This window comes from Lutzomyia longipalpis, chromosome 1 (genome assembly GCF_024334085.1).
Source record: "Lutzomyia longipalpis isolate SR_M1_2022 chromosome 1, ASM2433408v1".
NCBI lineage: Eukaryota > Metazoa > Arthropoda > Insecta > Diptera > Psychodidae > Lutzomyia > Lutzomyia longipalpis.
Genome location: NC_074707.1, coordinates 32,294,168 through 32,318,128, shown reverse-complemented (window position 1 = coordinate 32,318,128; position 23,961 = coordinate 32,294,168). Strand labels below are relative to the sequence as shown.

The following is a 23,961-nucleotide window of genomic DNA, read 5'->3' as shown; positions in this document are numbered from 1 at the left end:
TTAATATCACAAAATGTAGAGAATTTTGCACATAAATTAATAAGAAAAATTAATAGTAACGTATTATCTTCAACTCTGCAATTTTTTTAAAGAATTTTATGTATCTACTCCAATGACTCCAATATAGAACATAATAGAATGTCCAATGATTGTCCGTTGCCATGTCAATAGAAATGTCTACAGATAGTAGGACAATTTTTTATGGGGAAACTTCATTCAATCTGTCAGATTAATTTTTTACTACTGAAGAAAAAAAGGAAAATAGAAGATTGTTATTGTTTCTCTTTAAAAAAAATACATTTTCCCAAATATGTAGTGATTTATAATGACGAAGAAAAGCTCACCGTATGTTACAGGTAAAGCATAGAGAAAGAATTTCCACTGAAACTGTTTGTTTTCCAGGCGAAATAGAGAATGGGAGAAAGATCGGAGAGATCGGTTAAATAAGACTTTCGATTCCTTGGCCAAGAAACTACCCCAGTATGACCCGAGTTCACCATTCAGTAAAATTGAGATCCTGCAGAAGACTATTGCCTTTATTGAGGAGCTGCAGGAGAAGCAGAATGAGCTAATGCTGTCAGCATGCGACAAAGTTCTCTTGAGTAAATAATCACAAAAAACGATGAAAATTCTCAAAGATCCTCAATTAATTTGTCCTTTTTGGCTCTTTGCAGAGGAACGTGAGGAATTTGAGCAGAATATTGCTGTACTGCGATGTAGGAATAGTCAACTGGCTGAGCTACTGCGACAGGCCAACATAACAATACCCATCTTCAAAGCTCAACAATTTGCCAAAGATCTCACGGAAAAGCGGATTGAGTCACTTCAGGAGGAAAACAATGCCAATGGCATTAATATAAAACCGGAAAAACAGAAAAAGTACTCCAATAAGCTCTCTTCGGAGCAAATTACAAAGGCTGTTAAGGAAAATGGAGAGAAGGCAGTGGCGAAGAAATCATCCAGAGGAAAAACTTCCTCGTCAAAAAGTGAAAAGAAAACCAGTAAAAGGAAAAGCCCCAAAGGCAAGGAGAAAGATACAGAACAGAAGTCTCCTGTGGCGGCCTCAACTGCTGCTCCTGCGACAATATCCGCTGCTGCAGTTACGACAATTCTCAGCTGTGTGGAAGCAAAGAAAGTCATTAAAACTCCCGCAATCAGTGCAATATCTTCCAAGAATGGTAAGTACTCAACTTTTTCAACATTTTTGCTGGATTAATTAATTTATTTTTACTTTTTGTTCTTTAGTTACAATCACCCATTCAAGCCTGACTACCCCTATTATGGCTACGGGACTCTTCCTGCCTGTTCCTGTGGTTCAGGCTCCACCACCCCCATTGCTAATTGTAAAAACCAACAATGTGCAAATCCCCGTTGCTTCTTCAAGCGCAAAAGTAGGGAAGAAGAGGAGCAAAGGAAGATGGATTCAAATCCGCCCACAGCCAATTCCAACAAGAATTCCATTCGGGAAGATTCCAATCCCCGCACTGAGGAGTAATTTCGTTGCAAAGAAAAAGAAACGCCTCATCCGGAAGAGAATAAAAGTTAAAGGAAAAGAAATGGGTGGTGTGACAAGGCAGACGGTGGGAGAGAAGAGGAAAGCAGAGGAGAAAGTGGAAGAAGAGGTGAAGGAGAAGAAATCCAAGCCTGAAGAAGTTGTGGAGGTGAAGGAAGCTGACAAGGAGAATTGCGCAAAGAAACTGGATGAAAAGGTGGTGGAGGAAACGAAAAAGGGTGGTGAGATGATGCCTGATCCTCCGGAGATTTCAGCTCCTCTCAGCCACTCAGATCTATCCAATGATATCTTTGCGAGCTTACAAGTGCCTTCAGGAGGATCAAATACCGGATGTTTATCCCCAACGGCTGCTTTTCTCATGACCTTCCCCGTTGTCTCCTCAGCTGGTGGGAAAAATCCCGAATCAGCTCTTGCGGAGGAATCTCCCACAAATTCCGGGAATGTTGGAAATCAGGCCGAAGGTGGGAAAGAAGATCAGGAGGCGGAGAATAGTAGTGCTCTCCTTGAGAATCTTTCGTCATTCTTTGGTGGGAGAGATGACTATCCGGGGCTCTATCCTGCGGAGAATTTAGAGAAGGTTCCACAGAAAATTCCGGAGAAAGCTCCCCCGGAAGGTGTTTCCAATTCAATCCGAATACGAACGGATATGGGTCCACAGAAGCCATCAATGGAGGCACAGACTCCAGCTTCATATTCAGAATCCTTCTCCACATTTGACTACAGCTTCACAAATAGCTGCACCAGTAAGATTAATTCGAGTGTCTTTCCCAGTTACACGTCGATGCCCTTCCTTCCGGATGTACCACCACCACCGAGTGTGAATCCCACAAAATCCGAATTTACCTTCAGTCTAACAAAGACAACAACAACTGCTCCTTGCACCACCTACAAAGCAGATTCTCTGTACAATCCCTTCTCATTTGCCGCCACATCAACGCATAATTCAGTTATAAATTCATCTTGTCATCCAGTTCCACCACCTCCGGATGGGAATTTGGGGCTGCCACTGCCACTGAACATTTATCCAAATGTCAGTGAGGATGCAACAAAGGGTCAGGGAAGCTTTACATTCTCCCTGACTAATACAACATCAGCTCAGAGCTACTACACGAAGGCTCCAACTAATCTCAACATTTCCTTCCCGGCGAATGATACGTACAACACCTACAATCCCTTCTCGTACAACGATCCCGTGGGGATAAAGCAGACAAATGACATTAGTACCAATTTCTCCTTCTGCCTAACGAGCAGCGCCCCCAAGAATACCCCAATTTACACCTCAACATCCACCTACAACACCCTAAATCCCTTCTCAATCGACGCAACGCTGCAATCTTCAAACTACCGCCAGCAGAACTATGAGAATCCAACCAAAAACTACCAATTCTACCCGAGTCAGGGTCAGAAGCAAGCGCACAAGTCCCAATCAAAGGGCTACCCGAAGGATCAGGGAAGATCGCAAAGTGCCCAGAAATCTCCGCCAAAGAAGAATCAGAATCAGCAATCAAAGTATCACAATGTCAACTGGATGACTAACTCGGATTGTCATCAAGTGAAGACAAATGACTTCCACATCCCTCCACCGTTGGACTTTACCCACACCACCAATGCATCCACATCATTCACGTACCCTCCTCCACCACCTCCGGCTCTTGGGGGGAGTATTGATCTCAAGAGCAAGTCTGATGTCTTCTTTGCTCATCCGCCTGATGAGAACTTCTCCTGGTCCCCCAATAAATTGTCCAATGTCCTCGAACCGCCAACACTTCACAACTACATGCCACAGGCTACTCTGCCAACACTTCACGGCGATCTGGCGCTTAGTACAACGTCAGCCACGCAAGAAGTTGTCAAGGAGAAGACTCCTCCGCAGAACCTCGAAAACTACCAGGATCATCATCAATCTGGGGGGAATTTCCTGTCAGTGAGTCAACTTCTCGTGGAGCAGAACAAGAAGGGGAAGAAGCCCAAGAACAGTAAGAACACCGATGATCCCTCCCGGAAGCCACTGAAGGATAAAAAGCAATTCCAGTGTATGAATCCACCGGGAAGCTACGCAGATCAGGGAATAACGTATCCGGACAATAATAATAAAGGAAGTCAGCAGTATTCCAACATTTACTCAGCGGAAAATCTCATTGGATGCAATAGGAAGGAGAAAGGAGTCCCGCAGAACTACCATCAGGCACCACTAGATCTCCCTCCTGCACCACCAGGAGGGAATCTCTTTCCCAGTATTGATCTCAACACTGACTACAACACAAATATTCTCTTCAATCCACCCACGAGTACGACATTCGTCCCTCCACCGCAGAATTGCATGTCGGTGTTTCCGGAAAATGACTTCTATGACTACTCAAACAAGGCTGGGAGTGTCCCGAAGGTTGGGCAACAGCAGAACTCATCGTACTACTTCAACAAACCACCCCATCAGAACACACTGCCCCCGATGGACTACACAAAAGGAGGAGACATGAAGAGTTCCCCGTCTTATGCAGGAAATAAGTTCAATGCCCAAACGCCAGGAGCGAAGGCCAAGAAGGCACCAAGTGCAAAGATCCCAGATTTCTATCCACCTCCACCAATTCATTCAAACATCAACTATGACTCTTCTGTGCCGTCCTCCAATTACTTCTCCGTGCCACTGGGAGTCAATTCGCCGCATCTTCCGCCCGGGGATGATCCCTTCCACCTTCATCTCAACTACTCGAGCACACTGAAGAATCTAACGCCTGGGAATTCATCATCGTTGTACCTCCCAGAGGGACCCAATGTATCCAACACTACCAATTCACACACAAACTTTCATCTTAGCTCCATTTGCCCTGAAATTAACGACAAGGTGCGACAGCAGGATTGGTGAGGTAAAAGAAAATCCTTTTATTCACTTAAGGTTTTGATAATTTTTAATTATTTTTAATTTTTGTTAAAAAATCATTTGGAAAGGTTCATAAAAGAAGACAGTTTCTTGAAAAACGGCGATGTTTTGATTTATTTAAAATTGATCGTAATTTTAAATGAATCACAACGTCGCTGGACGAGAGAATTTGAGAATGTTTTTGAACGTTTTTGATGATTGAGATCCTCAAAAAACGATATAAAATATTAAAAAATGCAAACTAAGAAAACTTTATCAAAACCTTAACTAACTATTATTATATTATTTTTAAACAAAAACTCTGTAAATATATTTCAAAGCCCTTTTTTGGTTTGATAAAAAAATCAATCAAGGTAAATAAAGTAAATTTTATTTAATAGAAAATGAATTTATACAAAAAATTAAACTACTTTGTGAGATGTTTGATAAGTATTACGAAGTCACGATAACTTGTAAGTTTCTCAAGTTTTTGAGAGAAAAATCACGAAAATGGATTTTGAATGCTCCAATTGGGATTGAGTTTAACCCCGTTGCAAGACCACGAAATAGGGACGAAGAAATTCCACATTGTGTCCTCAAATTCGCAATTTCTCCTTGCGTAGCTTTCCATCGTGTAGAGGCTGTAGTTGATGCCATTTCCAATGGACAGCGATAGCCACATGAGTATGTTGCCAAAGGCTTTTGGGTATGTGCGTCCCAAAGTCATAAAAATGGTCCCAAATCCCGCGAAGGAAATAAACAGGACGGGGTAGAAGAATCTGAAGGCAAAGATGAGGACGATCTCGTGGAAAATAGCGGAAATAACAAAGACTGACATCGTGGCAATAGCTCGGTTCCCCCGGAAAATATTCTCATAGATATCCTTGTAGATGTAGGTGTACAGCCAGTCGTGAACTACGACATTCCATTTGCGGTAGTACATTGAGTAGGAGGTTGAATTCCACCAGTCTTGATAGAACATTCGATCGGCAAAACGTAGAAGTTCAGAAGTACCATTGAGCCAGGCATGAAGGAGGCAGTAGAAGCCCAAGATGAAGATAACTGTGCTGGGCATCATTGAGCCAAAGATTGAGAGCACCAAAGTGCTCAATTCAACTTCAGATTCGCCAAACTTATTGAAGTTCGGCAGGAGGAAGCGTTCAAAGATGAAGCTGAGGTAGAGGATGACTCCGAAGACGTCCAAGAAGTGGAAGAATGCAACCTTCCAGCGAATTTGCTTTGTTCTTGGGTAAGAGTCTCGATAGACGAGAGTAGGACAGAACAAAAAGTACTGGAAAGTTTTGAATGACGGAAGCACTAGAGCTGCTGTCTTGAGGTCATCGTCACTCTTGACCTTTCCAGTGAGAACTTTCGGTGCGTTTGATCGAACAAAGGCATGAGCTTTCATAACGAAGCGACACTGCAATGCAAATAAGATCATATTAATACTATTAAAAGGATCAAAGAAAGTTTAGGCCTTATCTTACCATTTCCAGTAAAGCAGCCAGAGATGATGCTTGAGGCAAGTCAAAGTAGAGCACAGCTCTTATTGATCCAATTACAAAGATTGTTAGATAGCCAATGAATCCAATTAATAAGGCGTAATCCCAGATTTTCTGCTGCTCGGGCGTCTTCCGAAGATTCTGATGGCCGAAAGCCCAGAAATTGAACAGATAGTAAAGCGAAGAGATAACAGTTTGCATACCGCACCAGACCAGCAAAGCAAGATGAAATTTCCCGAAGCCCACTTTTATGGGAGATAGTCCCAAATTGATCCTAATAGAAGAATGAAATTATTCTGATTAGCTCGTACATTTAAATTTTATGAGTATTTCAAGTGCCTAATCCTAGATTCCTTTCTAGGACATTAAAATTTTTCTTAATAAGGCGCTAACATAGATTTTTTCTCATTTTACTTCGTTAATTTTTTTATATTTGACATTTCTTTTCTAACGTTTGACGTTCGTTTTCTAAAATTTGATTCTTTATTTTGACGTTTCTTCTATGAAGTTTAACATTTATTTTAAAAGGTTTGACATTTCTAACGTTGGACATTTTTCGCTTCTGACATTTATATTTTAGTGTTTGACGTTCCTTCTCTAACATTCGACGTTTATTCTAAATTGTTCAACGTTTTTATAACGTTTGAAAATTCCTTTGCAATGCATATTTTTGATAAAACTAATAATTTAGCGAAAATATTCGTCTAAAATTCAATCTAATTTGAATGCAATTCTATTCTTACGACTAATTCATTCTGTGATATTTTACATTCACTGATTCATTCTTCTGCTTCTACTGATTCATTATTGTGTAATTCTATTACATTACTCATTTCTTGTCTATTTTTAAAAATTCAACTAACTACAATTTTATATGAATGATATTCTTGTCAGTTTGACCATAATAACTTATGCGTAGATAGATTTTTAAGACGTAAAAATAGAAAGGGTTAAAAATGAAGAAAACTGATTATAACTCTCGAGCTTTCTTAATGATTTTTACGAGAAAATATGTTTCAATTTAGATAACATTATCGTTTTAATGGGAGATCAAAGAGATCAATGACCTCAAAAATTTCAAACTTTACAAGCTACAAATCACGATAAAGAAAAGTCAATCATAACGCGTCCAGTTATTAGAGTTGGTATACCACAACGCGGATGGGTCAGTCTATGCGTTGTAATTTAATTTGTGAGTAGTATTAGTAGGCAAAGGTGATTTTTTTTATGAAATTCATCAATTCGAAAGACAAAAATGGTTATATCTCAAGTTCTATTGCACATACAGAAATTTCTTGACTATTTCTGGAAAGGTATTGAAATAAGCTATAATCTGACATATATTTCGATACATTCCAAGGTCACCTCCAGAACACAAAATGGCGGATTTTTGTTCAACAAAAACAGTTTTTTGCACTTTTCGTCCTAAAGGAATAGTTCTAGAGGTTTCTGATGTTCTAGAAAGTTGTAGAGTTTTGCAAAACCTTTAATTTGATACTAAGATGAGCAAAATCGCTCAAGCGGTTCAAGAGATATGGCTCTTAGAACTTTTCAAATTCAAGAATTTTTCAAATGGCTATATCTTCTAAACGGCGACATAGATTTTCTTCATTTTCGGACTGGTAAAAGATATTGAGTCAGGCTACAACATATCAAAATTTAAAGGAAATCTATAACAGATGTTGGGAGATATAGCCCCTTAAAGTTAGGTAATTTTTGTTTTTGATTTTAGCGCCTCTTGCGGATGTTTTTGGAACTTGGAATATTCTAGACATTTGTAGGGCTTCTTGAAACCTTTCATTTGATACCAAGATCGTCAAAATCGGTCAAGCCGTTCTCAAGTTATATCGAAAAAACACTTTTTGCTTTAGACCGCCATATTTGCTAAACGGCTTGACCGATTTCCAAGTATGAGTTATCGACGAAAACGTCTCACTGAGCACTACAACATACTAAAATTTCAGACCTCTAACTATAAGGGAAGTGGTTGCCGGTATTTCAAAATGGCGGACGGCGGCCATTTTGAATTTTGAAAATGTGAAAAAATGAAATTTTACACCCACATTTCTATAGAAAACTTCAAACGCGAAGTCTCTATCTGTTACCGTTCTCGAGATATAAGGCAAAGTTTGGACCACCGGCAGGCCGGCCGGCAGGCCGGCCGGAAGGCCGGCAGGCCGGCCGGATCAAAAATTTTCCACCACCATTTTCGTAATGTGGGATGTCTAAAACGTGCTCATACCAAGTTTGAGCCCGATCTGAGGTGGTCGGTTTTTCCGACGATTACAATACTTGGTATGCCACGATTGTGGTATACCAACTAATTATCTATCCCGCATCCCTTTTCTTTAATAACTATCCTTTAAAAATCAACTCACCTGCCATCAGCAACTAAATCCCCAACCACGGTGTTCAAGAACATGATGATCATCATGACTACGAAGAGATTGTAGATCGTCTTGATGTGCTTTACCTCCAGTAAGTCCGTTAAAAGGGAATTCCTTGCCATGAATTCCTTTTCGGGAAGAGCATTCGTCTTCTCAGTCTCTTTGCGATTAGTCATGAGTTTCTCATCCTTGAAGAGATTCCGCAGCTCTGTGTTATTCAAATCGAACCTTTTCATTTCACTTATCAACTGCTCAACCATAACACCCAAACGACGATTCACATCGCGACTAATCTCATCCTGGAGTATCTATTGAGGGGGCAAAAAAAATCCAAATGATAAAAAAACTGCTTCAGCGTACAAAGGGCAAGTTCAACACTTCACACGCGGAGACAAAAATAATCTCACTAAATCAATATATTGAATATTGATAATTTTTTGGGAAGAGGTTTCGTGCCGGAATTAATTGGTAGACTCACCTCCACGCGTTCCTGAACACGCTTTAGAGCCAATTCCCGAATGACATCGTCCGTGGAATCCTTGAATCTTCTATCTCGGGGCAATTCGTGATTTTCCACGGGAATATTGTTATTTTCATTGGTACTCGATGTAGCCATCATCGGTGGGTTAGCCCCCTCCTTGTGGAAACTGCAAGAATTAAGATTAAAGTATTAAATATTGTTAAAGGAATTTTCCAAACAAATGTCTAATGATGGAAAAATATTTTCAGTAGAAACTCACCCGTTCATGTTGAAGCTCTGAGGAAGAATGCGATGAAATTGAGCATTGAGGAGAATGATTAAATGACTCCGTAGCACTCACAAGTTGATAAGATTAACCGTTTGAGTTAGAATGTACTGAAACATTTGGAGAATGCTGATAAAAAAAAGCCCTGACTCTGTGTCTCTCAATCACAAAGTTTTTCCCGCCTTTAACTCATTTCCACAGGGGATTATCAAATAGAGTGTCTCAGCGCTATTTTTCCAATATAGTATCGCGTGTAGGAAGGGGTTTAGTATAGTCAACAAGACTCTCTATTGTAGCCTGATGTACTTTGACCAGGAAAGTGTTGAATGTACTCGGCATGAGATGTAACGAGGCGATCATCTGAGTACATTGTGACGACTTGTTGGGATAGATTATGGATTTTATGAAGCTCTGTGGAGACTCTCCATCTCAGCTGAGACACTTTTGCGCACCCACTGTAATTGCCACCCACCGTGGGTGGTGCACGCAAACGAGGCGGCTGGTATTGTGATGGATTGTTGGTGTTGAATGTGATGTCAATTTTCCTCATTGAAGCTACTTGGTGATGGGTATCACAATTCAATCAGCAATCGATTAATCCAGTACGTACGAGTTATCACCTGCAAAGAAGGGAAACTCCATGCCTAATGGAAAATACACTTGGATTAAATTTCATCTTAGAAAAAAAAAAGAAAAGCTCTTCCTTGAACTTTATGGAGAGGAAAAATCACATAAATTGCGAGTAGAAAATAAAATGAGAATAAAACGCTAAAAGACGTTGGAATTTCTTTAAGAATTTTCTCTTTCCAATGCAAAGAAATTAATTACATTGCAATTGTTTTGTGATTAATTGCAAATACCTATATACATAGCAAGTATGTCACATATAATAATTTAAATTGGTTAAATGGGTTAAATTGATCTTTTTTGACTACCTATTTTATACATTTTCAGGCAATAAAGTAAAAGTAATTGACTTCATAACTAAATATCTTAAAATGTGGTTTTTAAACGGTCAAGTACCTCAGACTTCCCAACGATAGTTAAAACTTTAAAACTAATTAATAATAAATTAATTTTTTTTTATTTAAAATCAACCAAAACTCAAATTATAAATTCTAAATTATGCGTTAGTTGTAGAATTATAATGAAAATTCATCCCATTACAAAACCACGAAATAGGTACGAAGAAACTTCTGGTAGTATCCTTAAAATAACAATTATTCCTTGCATAGTTTTCCATCGTGTAGAGACTATAGATGATACCATTCCCAATGGACAGCGTTAGCCACATAACTATATTACCAAACATTTTAGGGTAGGCGCGTCCTAAAGTCATAAAAATGGTCCCAAGTCCCGCGAAGAAAAGAAATAGAATCGGATAGAAAAATTTGAAAGCGAAGATTAGAACAATCTCATGGAAGATCGCAGATGTGGCAAAAACAATGTCAGTGGCAATGCGCCTATTCCCTATGAAAATATTATCGTGAATTTCCTTGTAGATGTAGGTGTATAGCCAGTCATGAACTACGACATTCCATTTGCGGTAGTACATGGAGTAGGAGGTTGAATTCCACCAGTCTTGATAGAACATACGGTCGGCAAAACGTAGAAGTTCAGCGATGCCATTGAGCCAAGCATGGAGGACACAGTAGAAGCAGAGGATAAAGATAACCGTACTGGGTAATATTGTGCAAAAGATTGGAAGCACCAAAGTGCTCAATTCGACTTCAGATTCACCAAACTTTTTGAAATTCGGCAGAAAGAAGCGTTCAAAGATGAAGCTGAGGTAGAGGATGATTCCGAAGACGTCCAAGAAGTGGAAGAATGCAACCTTCCAACGAATTTGCTTTGTTCTCGGATAAGAGTCTCGATAGACGAGGGTAGGACAGAACAAAAAGTACTGGAACGTTTTGAAAGACGGAAGCACTGGAGCTGCTGTCCTATGGTCATCGTCACTCTTGACCTTTCCAGTGAAAACTTTCGGTGCATTTGATCGTACAAAAGCATGAGCTTTCATAACAAAGCGACACTGCAATGTAAATAAAAGTTTATTAGAAGAATGAAAGAGGTTTCACTTTTTACAAAAATCTCACCATTTCCATTAGAATAGCGAATGATGATGCCTGAGGCAAATCAAAGTAGAGCACAGCCCTTATCGATCCAATTACAAAAATGATTAAATAGCCAATAAATCCTATTAATGAGGCGTAATCCCAGATTTTCTGCTGCTCGGGCGTCTTCCGAAGATTCTGATGGCCGAAAGCCCAGAAATTGAACAGATAGTAAAGCAAAGAGATAACCATTTGCATGCCGCACCAGGCAATCAATGCAAGATGAAATTTCCCAAAACCCACTTTTATGGGAGATAGTCCTAAATTGATCCTAAAAAAATAATTATTATAATACGATTAATTTCGTATTCAAAGAATTTTAATTCATCCTTTATTCAATAAAACAAAGAACTAACCTGCCTTCAGTAACTAAATCACCAACAACGGTGTTCAAGAACGTGATAATCATCATAACTACGAAGAGATTGTAGATCATCTTAATGTGATTCACCTTCATCAAGTCTGTGAGAAGGGAATTTCTAGCCATGAATGTTTTAGCAGGAAGAACATCCGTGTTTTCGCTTTCTCCGCGATTAGTCATTAATTTCTCTTCCTTAAAGAAATTCCGTAGTTCTATGTTGTTCAAGTCAAACCTTTTTATTTCACTTATCACTGTTCAACCATAACATCCAAACGACTATTAATATCGCGAATAGTCTTATCCTGTAGTACCTATATTAAGGTCAGAAAATGCAAAAAAAAAAAACGGTTTAAGAGGAAATTAAACACTTATCACCCTTATCACCATTTTTCCTATATATTAATTAATTGTTAAATATACCTGGGTACGTTCCTGAACACGCATCAGTGCTAATTCTAGGATCACATCGTCAATGGACTCCTTGTAGTATTTTTCACTTTTGGGTAATTCATGATTTTCCGCGAGTATTTCACTTTTTTCATTAGGATTTGGAGCCATGGATTAGTCTTATTTTTGCACTACCTATCTGTAATATAAAGTGGCAATCCGTATATTACGAAGGTATAAATTCAATCACATCACAAGGAGAAATGAGAGATTTTAATATGAAACTCACCTGTTTATATTTAAGCTATGAGGAACAGGACGCAAAAAATTATCATTAAGAATAAGAAGGCAAATGACCTTATTAATCGAAATGAGTTGATCTTTAAAAAAAATAAAATTGTGCATTAACATTTGCATTTAATAGCGTCTAGGTTTTTTATTAAGGGATAAGATTAATGAAGTGTTGTGAAGATTACCAGAACGTTTACATTATTCTTTTTTACTCTCAATTTATGTTCTTTGGTTTATGACCGAGGATTTCCATTATGCCCTTATTCACGAAAAAATTTATAATTATTTTATTTAACAATAAGCTGAAAATAAAAACATTGAAAATTCGTCAACAAAATGATTTAAATGTCTGGAAAATTAACTTTTTATTATGCGTTCTTTAAATTGTTTTTATTCTATGCCAGAGAGTAACAAATTAGTATAATGTAAACAATTTAATTAACCGTGATATATAAAAATCTATGGTGAGTGTAATAAAAAATAGATAAATTAGGCTAAGCTAATAATAATAATAAAAATGGTAATAAATTTTAACTAATTTAGAATTATTTACTTTTCTGAGCTTTAAAAATTTTTAATAGTATCTACATAGAAATTAATTTTGCAAAAAAAGCTATTTAACTACTTTTTACATATTTTACGATTTTTAATTAAATTGTTATAATTGGTCCATTTTTCCACTCACTTTTAAATTATTAGAGATCATAATTAGACAATTCTCTCCTACAAAATGTTAGTATAAATAATAGGCGGTAAAGAACTTATGTTTTCTATACAAATTTTTCTATATTCCTATAGCTGATCCTAAAAATAAACAAAAATCCTTTTCTCGTGACGAAGATAGGGGAGACCGGGGTAAAAAAAGTCATTTTCGAATTTTCAAATGCCAATTTCTCCGAAGTTATTAATCGGAAAAATCGGAAAAAATTAGGGTGGAAAGCCCTACCAACCTACAATTTTTGACAGTAATTTGGAGGTTATCCGATCAGTACTTTGGGAGTTAAAAATGAAAATAAATTTTTGGCCCATTTCCCAAACTTTTGCGTATTGAGAAAAACGCGTTTTCCGAACCTTTCCTTCAGCAGTTTTCCCATCTGATAATTTTTCTCACTAGCTGGATTAGTACAGAAAATGTTGCCAAGGTGTATTTTTCACAAACTTTTAATGATTTTTCTGTACAATTATTTGAATCAAAACATACCCCTTGGGGTAGATCTAGTCATCCCATGTAAATCATATGGGAGATCGAAATTTTTGGCATATTTTCTATTCATTTGTTGCAAAATGGCGTGTTTGAGAAAATCGCAAAATTCTCTGTTTTAGTGCGTATAAAAGTGAAATTCCTTGTCGCGGATCAAAAGGTGTGAAGTTTAGCTATCAACTACTGTCAATCTCTCAGGTGGGAAATCATTGGAAATGTCGGAAAATTCGACCGACTTTATTTACCCAACTGGTGACTATATTTACCCGCCGCGTTTAAAAAAAGTCAGAAGCGGAAGGGTTTAGGAAAAGCTCGAAAACTCATATTTCCCGTGGAGATAGAGAAAAATGGTCTGAGACAAAGTTGTAGGCCAGGAAATTTCCTATAAGAATGACCTATCGAAGAAATTTTCTTGTCCTTGGGGAATCCTGCAGATAAGGATTTATGCAAATTGACTTTTTTTACCCCAGTCTCCCCTACTTATATCATTGGAGACGATCTCCATGAGAGCCTCAAAGTACATGGACTCCTTTGAACCCATCTTTTTGACAAAGATCACAAATGTTTCAGTTGGTTATATTATAGTTTAAGAATCTTGTGTTTTCCAAAGTTCTATTACATCCACTTCTTTGGATGGAAAACTACTTTACATATTGACTGATTTCTATGGAAAATTTCTCCTGCACGTGATGAAATCTCGCCTATTTCTTCGCGAAATTGTATCACCCAATCATCTTAAACGAATTTTAATGATTGTTTGTATTCCAAATAAATTAATTTGTTATTTTCTCATTGACTGCCTCATTGTTGCCATGTCAGTTTGGGGGATTTTTTCCCGTGAGAGCTTTCAAAATTAAATTGCAAAAAGCTCCCACAAGTGGGCAATTTTCCCGCCATATAGATCGATTAATTGGAGGGAGAGTGAGAGAGAAACAAATTGTAGGTATCACATTCTCAGAGCTTTTGTAAGTTTGTGAGCAAAATGACACGTGCTAGATAAAATTCTTATTAATTTACCGGCTATTTGGAATTCATTCTGTAGTGGCTTCGATCTTGCCAATTGCCTTAATCATTAACTATGCAACACGCTTCACCAGCTGAGAGAGCGCGGTGACGTAAGAAATACGACAAGACAGAGAGCAGAGCGCCTTGTACCTTGAACTAGAGAGAGAATGAAGTTGAATGAAACCGTGCCATTTGGAGTCGATGAGAATCAGTTGCAAAAAGAGTTGGAACCCGTGAAGAGGTTCGAGCTTTCAGAAGTATTCTGTTCTTGCCAGGCAAAGAGAAAAACTTTTTTTTTCTCATTTGTGTCGTGAGTGTGGTGCTTAACATTTTCCACCGCTTCTATCCTTTGTACTTAAGGTGTCTCCGTAAAATCTCAGCGCATATTCGTGTTAAAAAAAAAGAAATAAAACGATCATAAAGAATAATTTGATGTGTTTTTAAATTGCTTAATTACACGGTGGGCTTTAAATGCTGAAGTGTGCAAAAAAGTAGTGGAAAGTGATCTGATTTACTTGAATTTACAGAAATTGTCGATAAATTAAAAGGAAAACTCTAAGAAATCGACAAAGATTCTTCAATCTGTGATCAAAGTTTACCAAAAAATGTTAGAAAATTTTCTTTCTAAGTGACTTTGCAATTTTCTTGCAAAGATTTAAACATATTTGTGAATTTTTATTGTTAGAAAAAAAAAAACATTTAAATTGTTGTTTAAAGCACAACCAGAATAAAAATGTAAGTGATTAAAGTCAATCATTCACCTACATTGACATGATTATCCAACACTTTAGCCTCTCTTAGCTAATCAGGAGCAAAAAAAAAGTATCTACTTTTGCATCAGCTAAAGTTGTTGCGAAACGGATATCGTTTGCAAATGAAGTCCATTGATTATAGGAAAAAAAAAAGAGAATTCATAGTAGGTATATTATGTATTCTGAAATGAACTAATTTGAGGCAAATTAGTTTATCAATAGGGTGATATCATTTGGATGTTATCTCTTTATTCTGAAAATAGAGTTTAGCACCTTTTTTATTGATGGGAAGCCCCGAGAGAATTTGTCGCAGTTTTTCATGTGATTTTTAGTGATGCTATATAGGTACTCTCTGGAATTGAATGGTGTATATAACAAATCATCGTTTATACATAAGATTTTTTTGTGATAATTGGGAATTTTATATTAGACGTTGAATTTACATACATCATCTTACGAAGAAACGTGATTATTTTTTCTTACCCAAAGTGGTGATCGAGAGTGAATGACCGCATAGTTGGCAAATTTCGTTTTTTATTAGTTTCTGAAAACCTAATAGATGACCAGGGCTCTTTTGAGGAGTTGAAAAGAATTAAATAAAAAATCTGATGTATTTTATGTTTTATGTTTAAAATACATCCCCGTTAAAATTGCATAAACTGTGCAAAAGAATGCTCTGAAGAGGTAAAGTAGAAACTAATTGTTTTAGACCCTGAGGAAGGACTCAAATTGTTCGAAACTTTTGTTTTAAGAAAAAATATTTTAACTAATAATACTTAGACCGAAAATTCGACCAATGAAATTCTTAGATTAGGTCATTATAGCTCCATTAATAATTAAATAAGTATTTGCAGCATATTTTAGGATTTAGAAAAAATATTCTATGTGAGGAACTATCTACTAAACATCAATTCAAATCTACGTTTATCGTACATTTTTTTATCAATGAATGTTAATTTTTTAGAACTGAATAATTTTCCCAAAAAGATCCAATATTTATTTAAAAAATTAAATAATTTAGCCTTGATGTCTTACTTTGCAGCTGGTATTGTGTTGGCATTTCCTATAAAGAAAATTGTACATTTAGTTATGAAATATGTTCTAAAACTAAATGGCAACAGGGGTAACAGTTTATTTTTTTCATAAAATGAAAAACAATTAATCACGATGATTTCAGCGGAAAGATGAATTGCAAATTTTTCTGCAAACAATTTGAGAAATAATTCTATAGTTAGTTAAAACTAGATTCTAGTTATTCTCTAGTTTAATAAACCTAAAACAAATGTATTATCATGTGAGAGTCAGGCAAATAATTTAGAAAATGTGGAAGGAAAATTCATATGCAAAAAATGATTTCCTATTGATAATTGATTAGAGACATCACGGTAGTGTAAATCAATTGATTAAATATTTTTTGTAGCTCAATCAATCTTGAAAAATAGGTCTAAATTCTACATAAACATTTTAATAACGAATTAAAAATTTAGTTAATATTAGGGAAAAGTTAAGGTAATGGACCACGTTGAGCTTAATTGAATGCACAAGAGATAGTCAAATAATTATGAAAACTCCACAAGAACAAATATTCCAAAATATTAAAAATTTTAATATTTTTTTATAATTGGGAATGAAAAAGATCATTGAAATTTTATTGCTTAAAAATTGATTCAAAAATCGTTCACAATTCCCTGCAAGACAAAGTTCTAAATCGACTATTCCTAAAGAAAATTCCCTGCTTTATAACTTCTTAAATCGAAATTAGTTCTCAAATTCACTTCCTACCTACGAAAAATGGAATTTGTTGAACTCTTCCTAAATTTTAAATAAAAATTGTTAAAAGTTCTAAATCATTGCGATTCCTACAGAAGTTTTCTTTACAATGACAACCAAAATTATATTTAATGAAAATCATGAAAATAAATTTTCAACTCTCGCCAGAAACCTAATAAATAAACCCACACTCCCCTATTTCCATTTATTAATCTATTAAAAATAATTTAAACAAACTGTTCTAACGGCTTTAGCGATAAAAATTTCACCGACAATGCTAAACTTCTTAATTATAATGGTTCTTATCGGAAGTCTATCTCTTCGTAGATCAAAACTGTTTATGAAAAGCATCACATAAATCACACATGTTGATCTAGAATTTTCCTTGGAAGTATGCTCGTAACAATATATTGGAGTCAATTAGAATTTTCAATAATTTCCAGCGACATCATGTGAAAACAATAAATTCTTAGAATTTATTGTAGAAAACATTTTTACCTCAATTGTTATTTAAATTTATTTTCTCTGCCAGAACTTTTTAATTAAAACAAAGAAATATTTTTTTTTCAAATTCTCCAGGAACCATGAAAATGAGTGTATGCTGAATAAAAATGAAAAGACCCCAGAAATTAAGTTCTTTGTATCTAGCCAATCAATTAATGGGCGAGAAAAATCAACTAAAGGAAGTATTAAGACGGACTTGTTCAGTTTGCCACGGTCACAGATTTTGTACGATGGAGCAAAGGTGTGCAGAGAAACCATTGGAAAGCGTGGAGTTCTTCATCAGGTGAGGAACTATAATTCTTCCTTCAAGGCTACCACTCAAATTCGCAAATAGAGATTGCAAAAGATTTCAGGAAATAAAAAAAAAATATTATTTAGCTGTTTTTTTGGGAGATGACTATGCGCTTGAATTTTCTCACATTTGCTCATCATTCTCGGTCGCTCTATTTGTGTCAATTTATCTCAATTGATTTGCGGACTTGAGTAAATGAGGAGAAATTGATTCCATTCCAGCACATTCTCGCATTTAAATGTTGTATGATGTTGCATAATTTCTTAAGAGATCTCGCAAATTTCTCCTTCTCCCTCGAGTCAGGCCAATTAATTTTCTTATTTATTTTGGGTGATCAGCTCATCATCACGGGAACAGTACTTATTGCAACGGCTGCTTGTGGGATGCCCATAGGGTATTCAGCTGTACTCCTGCCACAGGTGATTGATACAAATGATACTCTGGCAATGGATGTAGGGATGGGATCCTGGGTAGCCAGTATTCATAGTGCAGCAACACCCATTGGATCCTTCGCATCAGGTCCCATAATGGATCGTTGTGGACGCAAAACCGCCCTTCTCATTTCCATTCTCCCACTAATTGGCGGTTGGATCTGTATTGCATTGGCACAATCACACATGATACTCCTACTTGGACGTGTAATAGCGGGAATGGCTGTAGGACTTATCTTTGCACCTGCTCAGGTAAATTCTTTAGCTTTTCTTTCATTTGTAAAATATATAGAAATGTTGGTATCCAAATTAAACAATTTTGTAAAACAATCTGTTCCAACAATGATTTCGTCGCAATTTTCCAAAAATAAAATGTCTAAAAGGCTGTAATAAAAAAAGAACCATATCCAGAAGAATATAAGAGGGGCAAAAAGAATCACAATCTGGTCCTTCGTCGTAGCAGTAAAATATTTACAATCGTGTAATTTTGTAAGTCTTTTTGTAATTCGAGGTTAATAAAATAATTTAATCAAAGAATATAAAACCACAAGATTACATAAATGAGGTAATTGAGCAATTTTGAGGCCATTTTATACTTCATTTTATTTATCAGAGATAAAATATACAAAACGGGGTAAAAGTTTTCATTGAATTTTTCTTTGAATAAAAATATAGATTAAAATACCTACTTTTGGGATATTTTTTAATTTAGTCCTCGGTACAATAGGACATTAAGAATATAAAGATCAAACAAATTAAAATCTACATTAAGTAAAATATTAGCTATAGCATGATTCAAATTACCTACAAAAGAGAAGCTTTAATTGAATAAAATATTTTTAAAAAAAATCATTAATTCAGCAAAAATCTTGTAGGGTAAACTGGGCTTTTATGGTATGTAAGAGATTTGGAAAATATCATCTCTAGAAATCACAATGCCAATTTAAATAATAGAGCAAATTGATCTATGAGAAAAACGAGGCGGAAAATTTTCTGTTAAACTTTTATTAATTTTGCATAATTACAATGTATTAACAGACCTTAAATTCAAGGCAATAAAACTGTACAAATTAATTAATAAATAAAAGTAAATAAATTTTAGATTGATCCAATTATGACGAGATCAGTGGATGGATTCTGATCGAGACACGCAATGTCGACGTTCTAAATTGATGCCGATAATGCCTATTTATTAAATTTATTCAAGAACCAATCTGTCCTGATACGAGGTAGCCTGCTACCAAATATCTGTAGAGGACACTGGGGTTAATTTTAACCTTTCCAGCTCCATTGGATCATACGCTGACCCAAAGGCTCAATTTTTAAAATGTTTCGTTTTGTGTAGTTATTTTTTTTAATATTGAGTCCAAATTAGTACAAGACTATGTCTTTACAATCCCAAATGAGCACAAAAAGACATCCCCAAGGATTCACAGGATCAGGAAGAACGAAAAACCGAAAATTTTTGAGTTATGATTTTTTTTTGTTAAAAATATCTTATTTGAGCTTAAAGAAACCCATAAAAATTATTTTGAATTCAATCAGCTCGCTTGATTAGTCACGAACTTCAAAGGATTAATAAATTATTAATCTAACTATTTAAATCTAGCTAGTTTAGTGAGTCCTTAAGGAGATTTCATTAATGGAGAATTAGAACAATTTTTTACTGAAAAGACCAAAAACGTTAGCCAAGAAGACGATGGATCAGCCCAAACGCATCCTTTTTATTTTAGCCAGAGCTTTCGACGCTTCCGTGTGTCTTCTTCAGTGACTGAAAGTTTTTATTAACATTTCCTTAATTTTTTTTTATTTCCTTCAATTTTTCTGACCAAAATTGAAAGGGTGCGTTTATAGGCTGATCCACTGTCTCCTTGCCTGATGCTTTCGCAAGGACTTAGTCCTGATTCTTCATAACTCTCGCTAGAGAAATCCTTAGATTCCTGGTGATTAAGAATTTTCTTTAACAGTCATTCTTGTAGGAAATTTATTTTTCTAAAACGTTTTTTCTCAGGTCAGGTTGCTCTATCTTGATGGGAAATATGATCTCTTTAAGCTTTTCCTAAGGCCTTGTCTAACTTTTTTAGCCCCATGCTGTCCATACCAACATACAGCGCTAACGTATCAGAATCAAAAGTTCTGCAAGAAAATTAAACTAAAATAAAAATTAAAAAATTTTTTTTTTCCTTCAGGTCTACATAGCAGAGATAGCTGAACCAAATCTACGGGGTGCACTGATTGGAGCCCCATTCTTTGCATACTCAATTGGGATTCTCATAATCTACGGACTTGGGTATGCCCTACATTGGCGTGATGTAGCCTGGTGTGCCATAATCCTACCTGTAACGGCTTTCATTGCCATCATTTTCGCCCCAGAGAGCCCAACATGGCTTGTGAGGCATAATCGCACCGCTAAAGCCGCCAATGCCCTCCAATTGCTCCGCGGAGACGATGACAAGGCTAAGCGTGAGCTGTCGCAGCTAACGATGCGCTTTGAACGCGAGAAGGCCTTCATGACGGCATCCAGTGAGAGATTCGTTCGTATTCTCAAGCGGAAGTCCGTACTGAAACCGTTGGTTATCATCAATGCCTTCAATCTCTTTCAAATCTTCTCGGGTGTGTACCTCGTGGTTTTCTATGCCGTGGATATTATTCGGGATTTCGGCGGGGATGTTGTGAGTGCGGGAATGGCTGCAGTTCTCACGGCAGCCGTACGCTTCGTCTTCACCTTCATCTACTGCTTCCTCCTCATGTACACACCACGTCGGAAGATGAGCATCATTTCAGGGCTGGGTTCTGGCTTCTCGGCCACAGCTCTCGCCATCATCTTCTTCATCTTCCCATCGGAGAGCATGAGTGGTGGCGTAAGGATTGTTTGTGCCCTCCTCTTGGTACTCTACATCGGCTGCAACACAGGCTACATGCTGCTACCCGGCATAATGGTGGGTGAACTCCTTCCGGCTAAAGTTCGCGGTCAAGTTGCTGGATACATCTTCTGCCTCTTCAATGTGGTCCTCTTTGTCGTCGCCAAGGCTTATCCGTTGATCATGGACGACTTGAAGACGAGTGGACTCTTTCTTGTCTTTGGAATCTCATCCCTCATTGGAGTTGTTCTCCTGTACAGTGTCCTTCCGGAGACAAAAGGACAATCTCTCGGTGCTATTGAGGATTACTTTATGGAAAATGATTGGGTTTGGGCTAAAAGAAAATTCTCAATGATTTCCATAAGTCGTCGAGAAATGAGCTAAGTCTGGGATTTTAAAGTCCCAGGTCAGAGCTATTGAGCGGAATCTTCTCCTTTTGAGCACTTTGATCATTCTAATTTATTTTTGTTAAAAGAAAAAGAATTTAATGAATTTTTATGACCTTAACAAATTGAAAATTCAGCTCATTGGCTTTCCCGAAGTACTTTCCAAGGAGCTTTTTACTTTCTTTTAACAGTTTTTAAGGACCAAATGAGAAGTGTACGTATACATTCCCAATTTTAGGAAGAAAAACTCTGTAAAATGTATTTCTTAGATAATTCTTTAATTCATGTTGTATTCTGTCTCGTCTTAGCAAAAAAAAATCACAACAAATTTGTAGTTAGAAGAACATAAAGACAAGAGAAAAAGGAAAAATTAAATGACTCCAACTACTTGTTGACCTTTATACTGAGGTACATTTTCCCCTGAATCGTCTGCTTGACGGGATTAATCTTCTTGAGAATCTGCGTCATTGTCTCCACGAGGCGATCGCTGGAGACTCCGGTCTTCTTATTCTTGAACTTTGTGAGCAATTCAATGGTGGTCATTGGTTTACGCATCAAATATCGACGGACATCTTCTTCAGTTATCCCGCAATCCTCCTTGTTGCTGGCATTGACAACACCCGCAAAGGATGCCGGAAGGGATGGAGTGTCGAGTTTAATCTTCTTTCCGGGCGTATTTACGGGGCTGCTGCAGCTGTTCTCTGGCGTTGAGAGGTCTGACGGCAGAGACGATGCCTTGCGCTTCTGCGACTCTCCCTGAGATGAGCGTGAGGCACCTTTGGAAGTACCGGAAGCTCCATCTTTATCCTTTTGCTTCTTGCCTGACTTCCGGGTACCTTCGTCATCGGAATCACTGCTATCGCTGCTTGTTTCCGACGAAGATTCCTTCTTGTCATCCTTTGAGCGCTTCTTCAGCTTCTTCTTCTTGCTATCCTTGCCGTCCTTCCCGCTCTTCTCCTTCGGTTTCTTCTCATCTTCCTCCTTGTCAGACTCCTCACCGGATTTCTTTTCTTCATTCTCAGACTCCTCATCGGACGTGAGGAGCTTCCTCAGGGCATCCTCTTCAGCCACACCCTTCATATCTTTATCAATCTTCCCCTCATGATCCGAATCACTGTCGGATGAGTCTGAAATGTAGTCCAATTCCCTGCCTTCCTCATCACCATCGTCAGACTCCTCAAAGGCCTCATCGTCGACGTCCTTCTTCTTTTTCTTCTTCTTCTCCATCTCCTCCTTTTTCCCCTTCTTCTTGGCATTCTTCTCCTTGTCGCTGTCCTCCTCCTTCTCCTTCTTCTCATCGTCATCATCGTCGGAATCTGACTCATCCGATGATTCAATCCATTCATCCATATCGCTGATTTTGAGATCCTTCCCCTTCTTCCGGTTGGCTTTCTTCTCTTCCGGATCCTCCTCTGCATCATCATCCCCCTTTAGACGCTTCCGCAACATCAACGAGAAGAAATTCATCACTTTCTTCCTGCGTCCAAACTCCTGCTCTGCTTCCTCAGCCGACAAGGCCTTGTACCGCTGAATTGGTTGAAAGTTGTACCACTCATGCAAGGGATAGGCCTCAATAGCCTTATCTGGAGCATGGGTGAACACGTAGAAAGCTGCATTCTCCCCAACACCACCCTCCCGGATACCCTTGAACTTCTTCCCGGACTTGTCAACCTTCAGAATCCACGGCTGAGCTTCAGGTTTGTACTTCCTTGATATTATGCCGAATTTCTTGCGCCGCACCTCCTCCTTCAGATCACGATTGTACTCTGATCCTGCACCAAACTTTGGCACATCCTCCTCCATACCGCGATAATCTTTTGCATTATTCTCCCGTTCCATCTTCACCATCTTCCACTGGGCAAAGTCCACATTGAGCGTTGCATTGAAGCGCATTACGTGGTGCTTCTTCTTCAAATTCTTCGGCACGCGGATCACGAATTCCTGGATATTTGGCGCATTGCCTGCTGCTCCTGAGGACTGACCCGCTGACGAAGAGCTCTGAAAATTAATCATTGGGAATTTGTCTTAAACGTTTAAATTTTATTGAAAAGGATTCTTTACCGATCCAGTGTTCATGTTTCAGCTGATTGGAAGACTACTTTTGGAGGAAAATTCCCAGAAAATTGCGATGAAATTGCAATTTTTTATGCAACAACGTCAAACCACCTTTCACAACTTTCACTCTTTTTGGCTTTTGTAGCCACGTGATGTGCTAAATGTTTGGAAAACCATGCAGAGGAACTCTGATGGGGATTTTCTAGCCAGAAACTTTACTTTTTTTTTCAATAAAATGCCTATTTTTATTAGAAATTACGGAGAAAAACTTTTTCTTCTTCTTTCTTTATTTCGATTTTGAGACCCGGATGTCATTTTTGACATCCCGCCGCAGGACTACTCTGAAGTTTACAACATTCGACAAGACTCGTCGAAAATCGTCGACCAAGTGAGTTTGTTCAATAAATCACAATATTTCTTTGTTTTCTTACTAATTTCCTGCTTGGAAAAACACGAAAAAGCCGGAAAATAAGCAAAAGAAATAAAAAATCATCACAAAGAAATGTACAGAACAACCGCGAAAAATTGTTAAAATTCGATTTTCGA

At 37.4% G+C, this 23,961-nt stretch overlaps 6 protein-coding genes across 7 annotated transcripts in view; 2 read left to right on the top strand and 4 right to left on the bottom strand.

Moving 5' to 3' along the window:
- Nucleotides 1–226: 226 nt before the first annotated feature.
- On the top strand, nt 227–4,775 carry LOC129785956 (uncharacterized). Its single transcript, XM_055820653.1, has 4 exons — nt 227–345; nt 403–602; nt 675–1,178; nt 1,246–4,775. The coding sequence occupies exons 1-4, from the start codon at nt 326–328 to the stop codon at nt 4,374–4,376; spliced, it is 3,855 nt and encodes a 1,284-aa protein (XP_055676628.1). The 5' UTR covers nt 227–325; the 3' UTR covers nt 4,377–4,775.
- Nucleotides 4,269–21,747, top strand: LOC129786045 (facilitated trehalose transporter Tret1-2 homolog). Of its 2 annotated transcripts, none has more exons than XM_055820839.1 (4): nt 4,269–4,377; nt 17,466–17,673; nt 18,021–18,365; nt 20,303–21,747. In XM_055820839.1, exons 2-4 carry the CDS (start codon nt 17,485–17,487, stop codon nt 21,356–21,358), a joined length of 1,590 nt encoding a protein of 529 aa, XP_055676814.1. In that variant the 5' UTR covers nt 4,269–4,377; nt 17,466–17,484; the 3' UTR covers nt 21,359–21,747. The 2 variants fall into 2 exon arrangements, with proteins under 2 accessions (XP_055676814.1, XP_055676812.1); XM_055820837.1 differs by lacking the exon at nt 4,269–4,377 and adding an exon at nt 14,460–15,099.
- Nucleotides 4,740–9,532, bottom strand: LOC129786032 (sterol O-acyltransferase 1). Its single transcript, XM_055820802.1, has 5 exons — nt 9,000–9,532; nt 8,738–8,906; nt 8,251–8,567; nt 5,858–6,146; nt 4,740–5,790 (listed from the first exon to the last, which is right to left on the bottom strand). Exons 1-5 carry the CDS (start codon nt 9,005–9,007, stop codon nt 4,873–4,875), a joined length of 1,701 nt encoding a protein of 566 aa, XP_055676777.1. The 5' UTR covers nt 9,008–9,532; the 3' UTR covers nt 4,740–4,872.
- LOC129788154 (sterol O-acyltransferase 1-like) lies at nt 9,578–11,606 on the bottom strand. The gene is made up of 4 exons (XM_055824226.1): nt 11,476–11,606; nt 11,102–11,159; nt 10,417–11,037; nt 9,578–9,625 (listed from the first exon to the last, which is right to left on the bottom strand). Exons 1-4 carry the CDS (start codon nt 11,604–11,606, stop codon nt 9,578–9,580), a joined length of 858 nt encoding a protein of 285 aa, XP_055680201.1.
- Nucleotides 15,033–23,961, bottom strand: part of LOC129786104 (protein AAR2 homolog) — a 211,345-nt gene continuing 202,416 nt past the window's right edge. Inside the window, exon 2 of the mRNA XM_055820921.1 lies at nt 15,033–15,044. The gene's annotated coding sequence lies outside the window, so the exon portion shown is untranslated. The remainder of the gene's footprint in view (nt 15,045–23,961) is intronic.
- On the bottom strand, nt 21,622–23,765 carry LOC129786043 (general transcription factor IIF subunit 1). The gene is made up of 2 exons (XM_055820835.1): nt 23,422–23,765; nt 21,622–23,358 (listed from the first exon to the last, which is right to left on the bottom strand). Exons 1-2 carry the CDS (start codon nt 23,434–23,436, stop codon nt 21,745–21,747), a joined length of 1,629 nt encoding a protein of 542 aa, XP_055676810.1. The 5' UTR covers nt 23,437–23,765; the 3' UTR covers nt 21,622–21,744.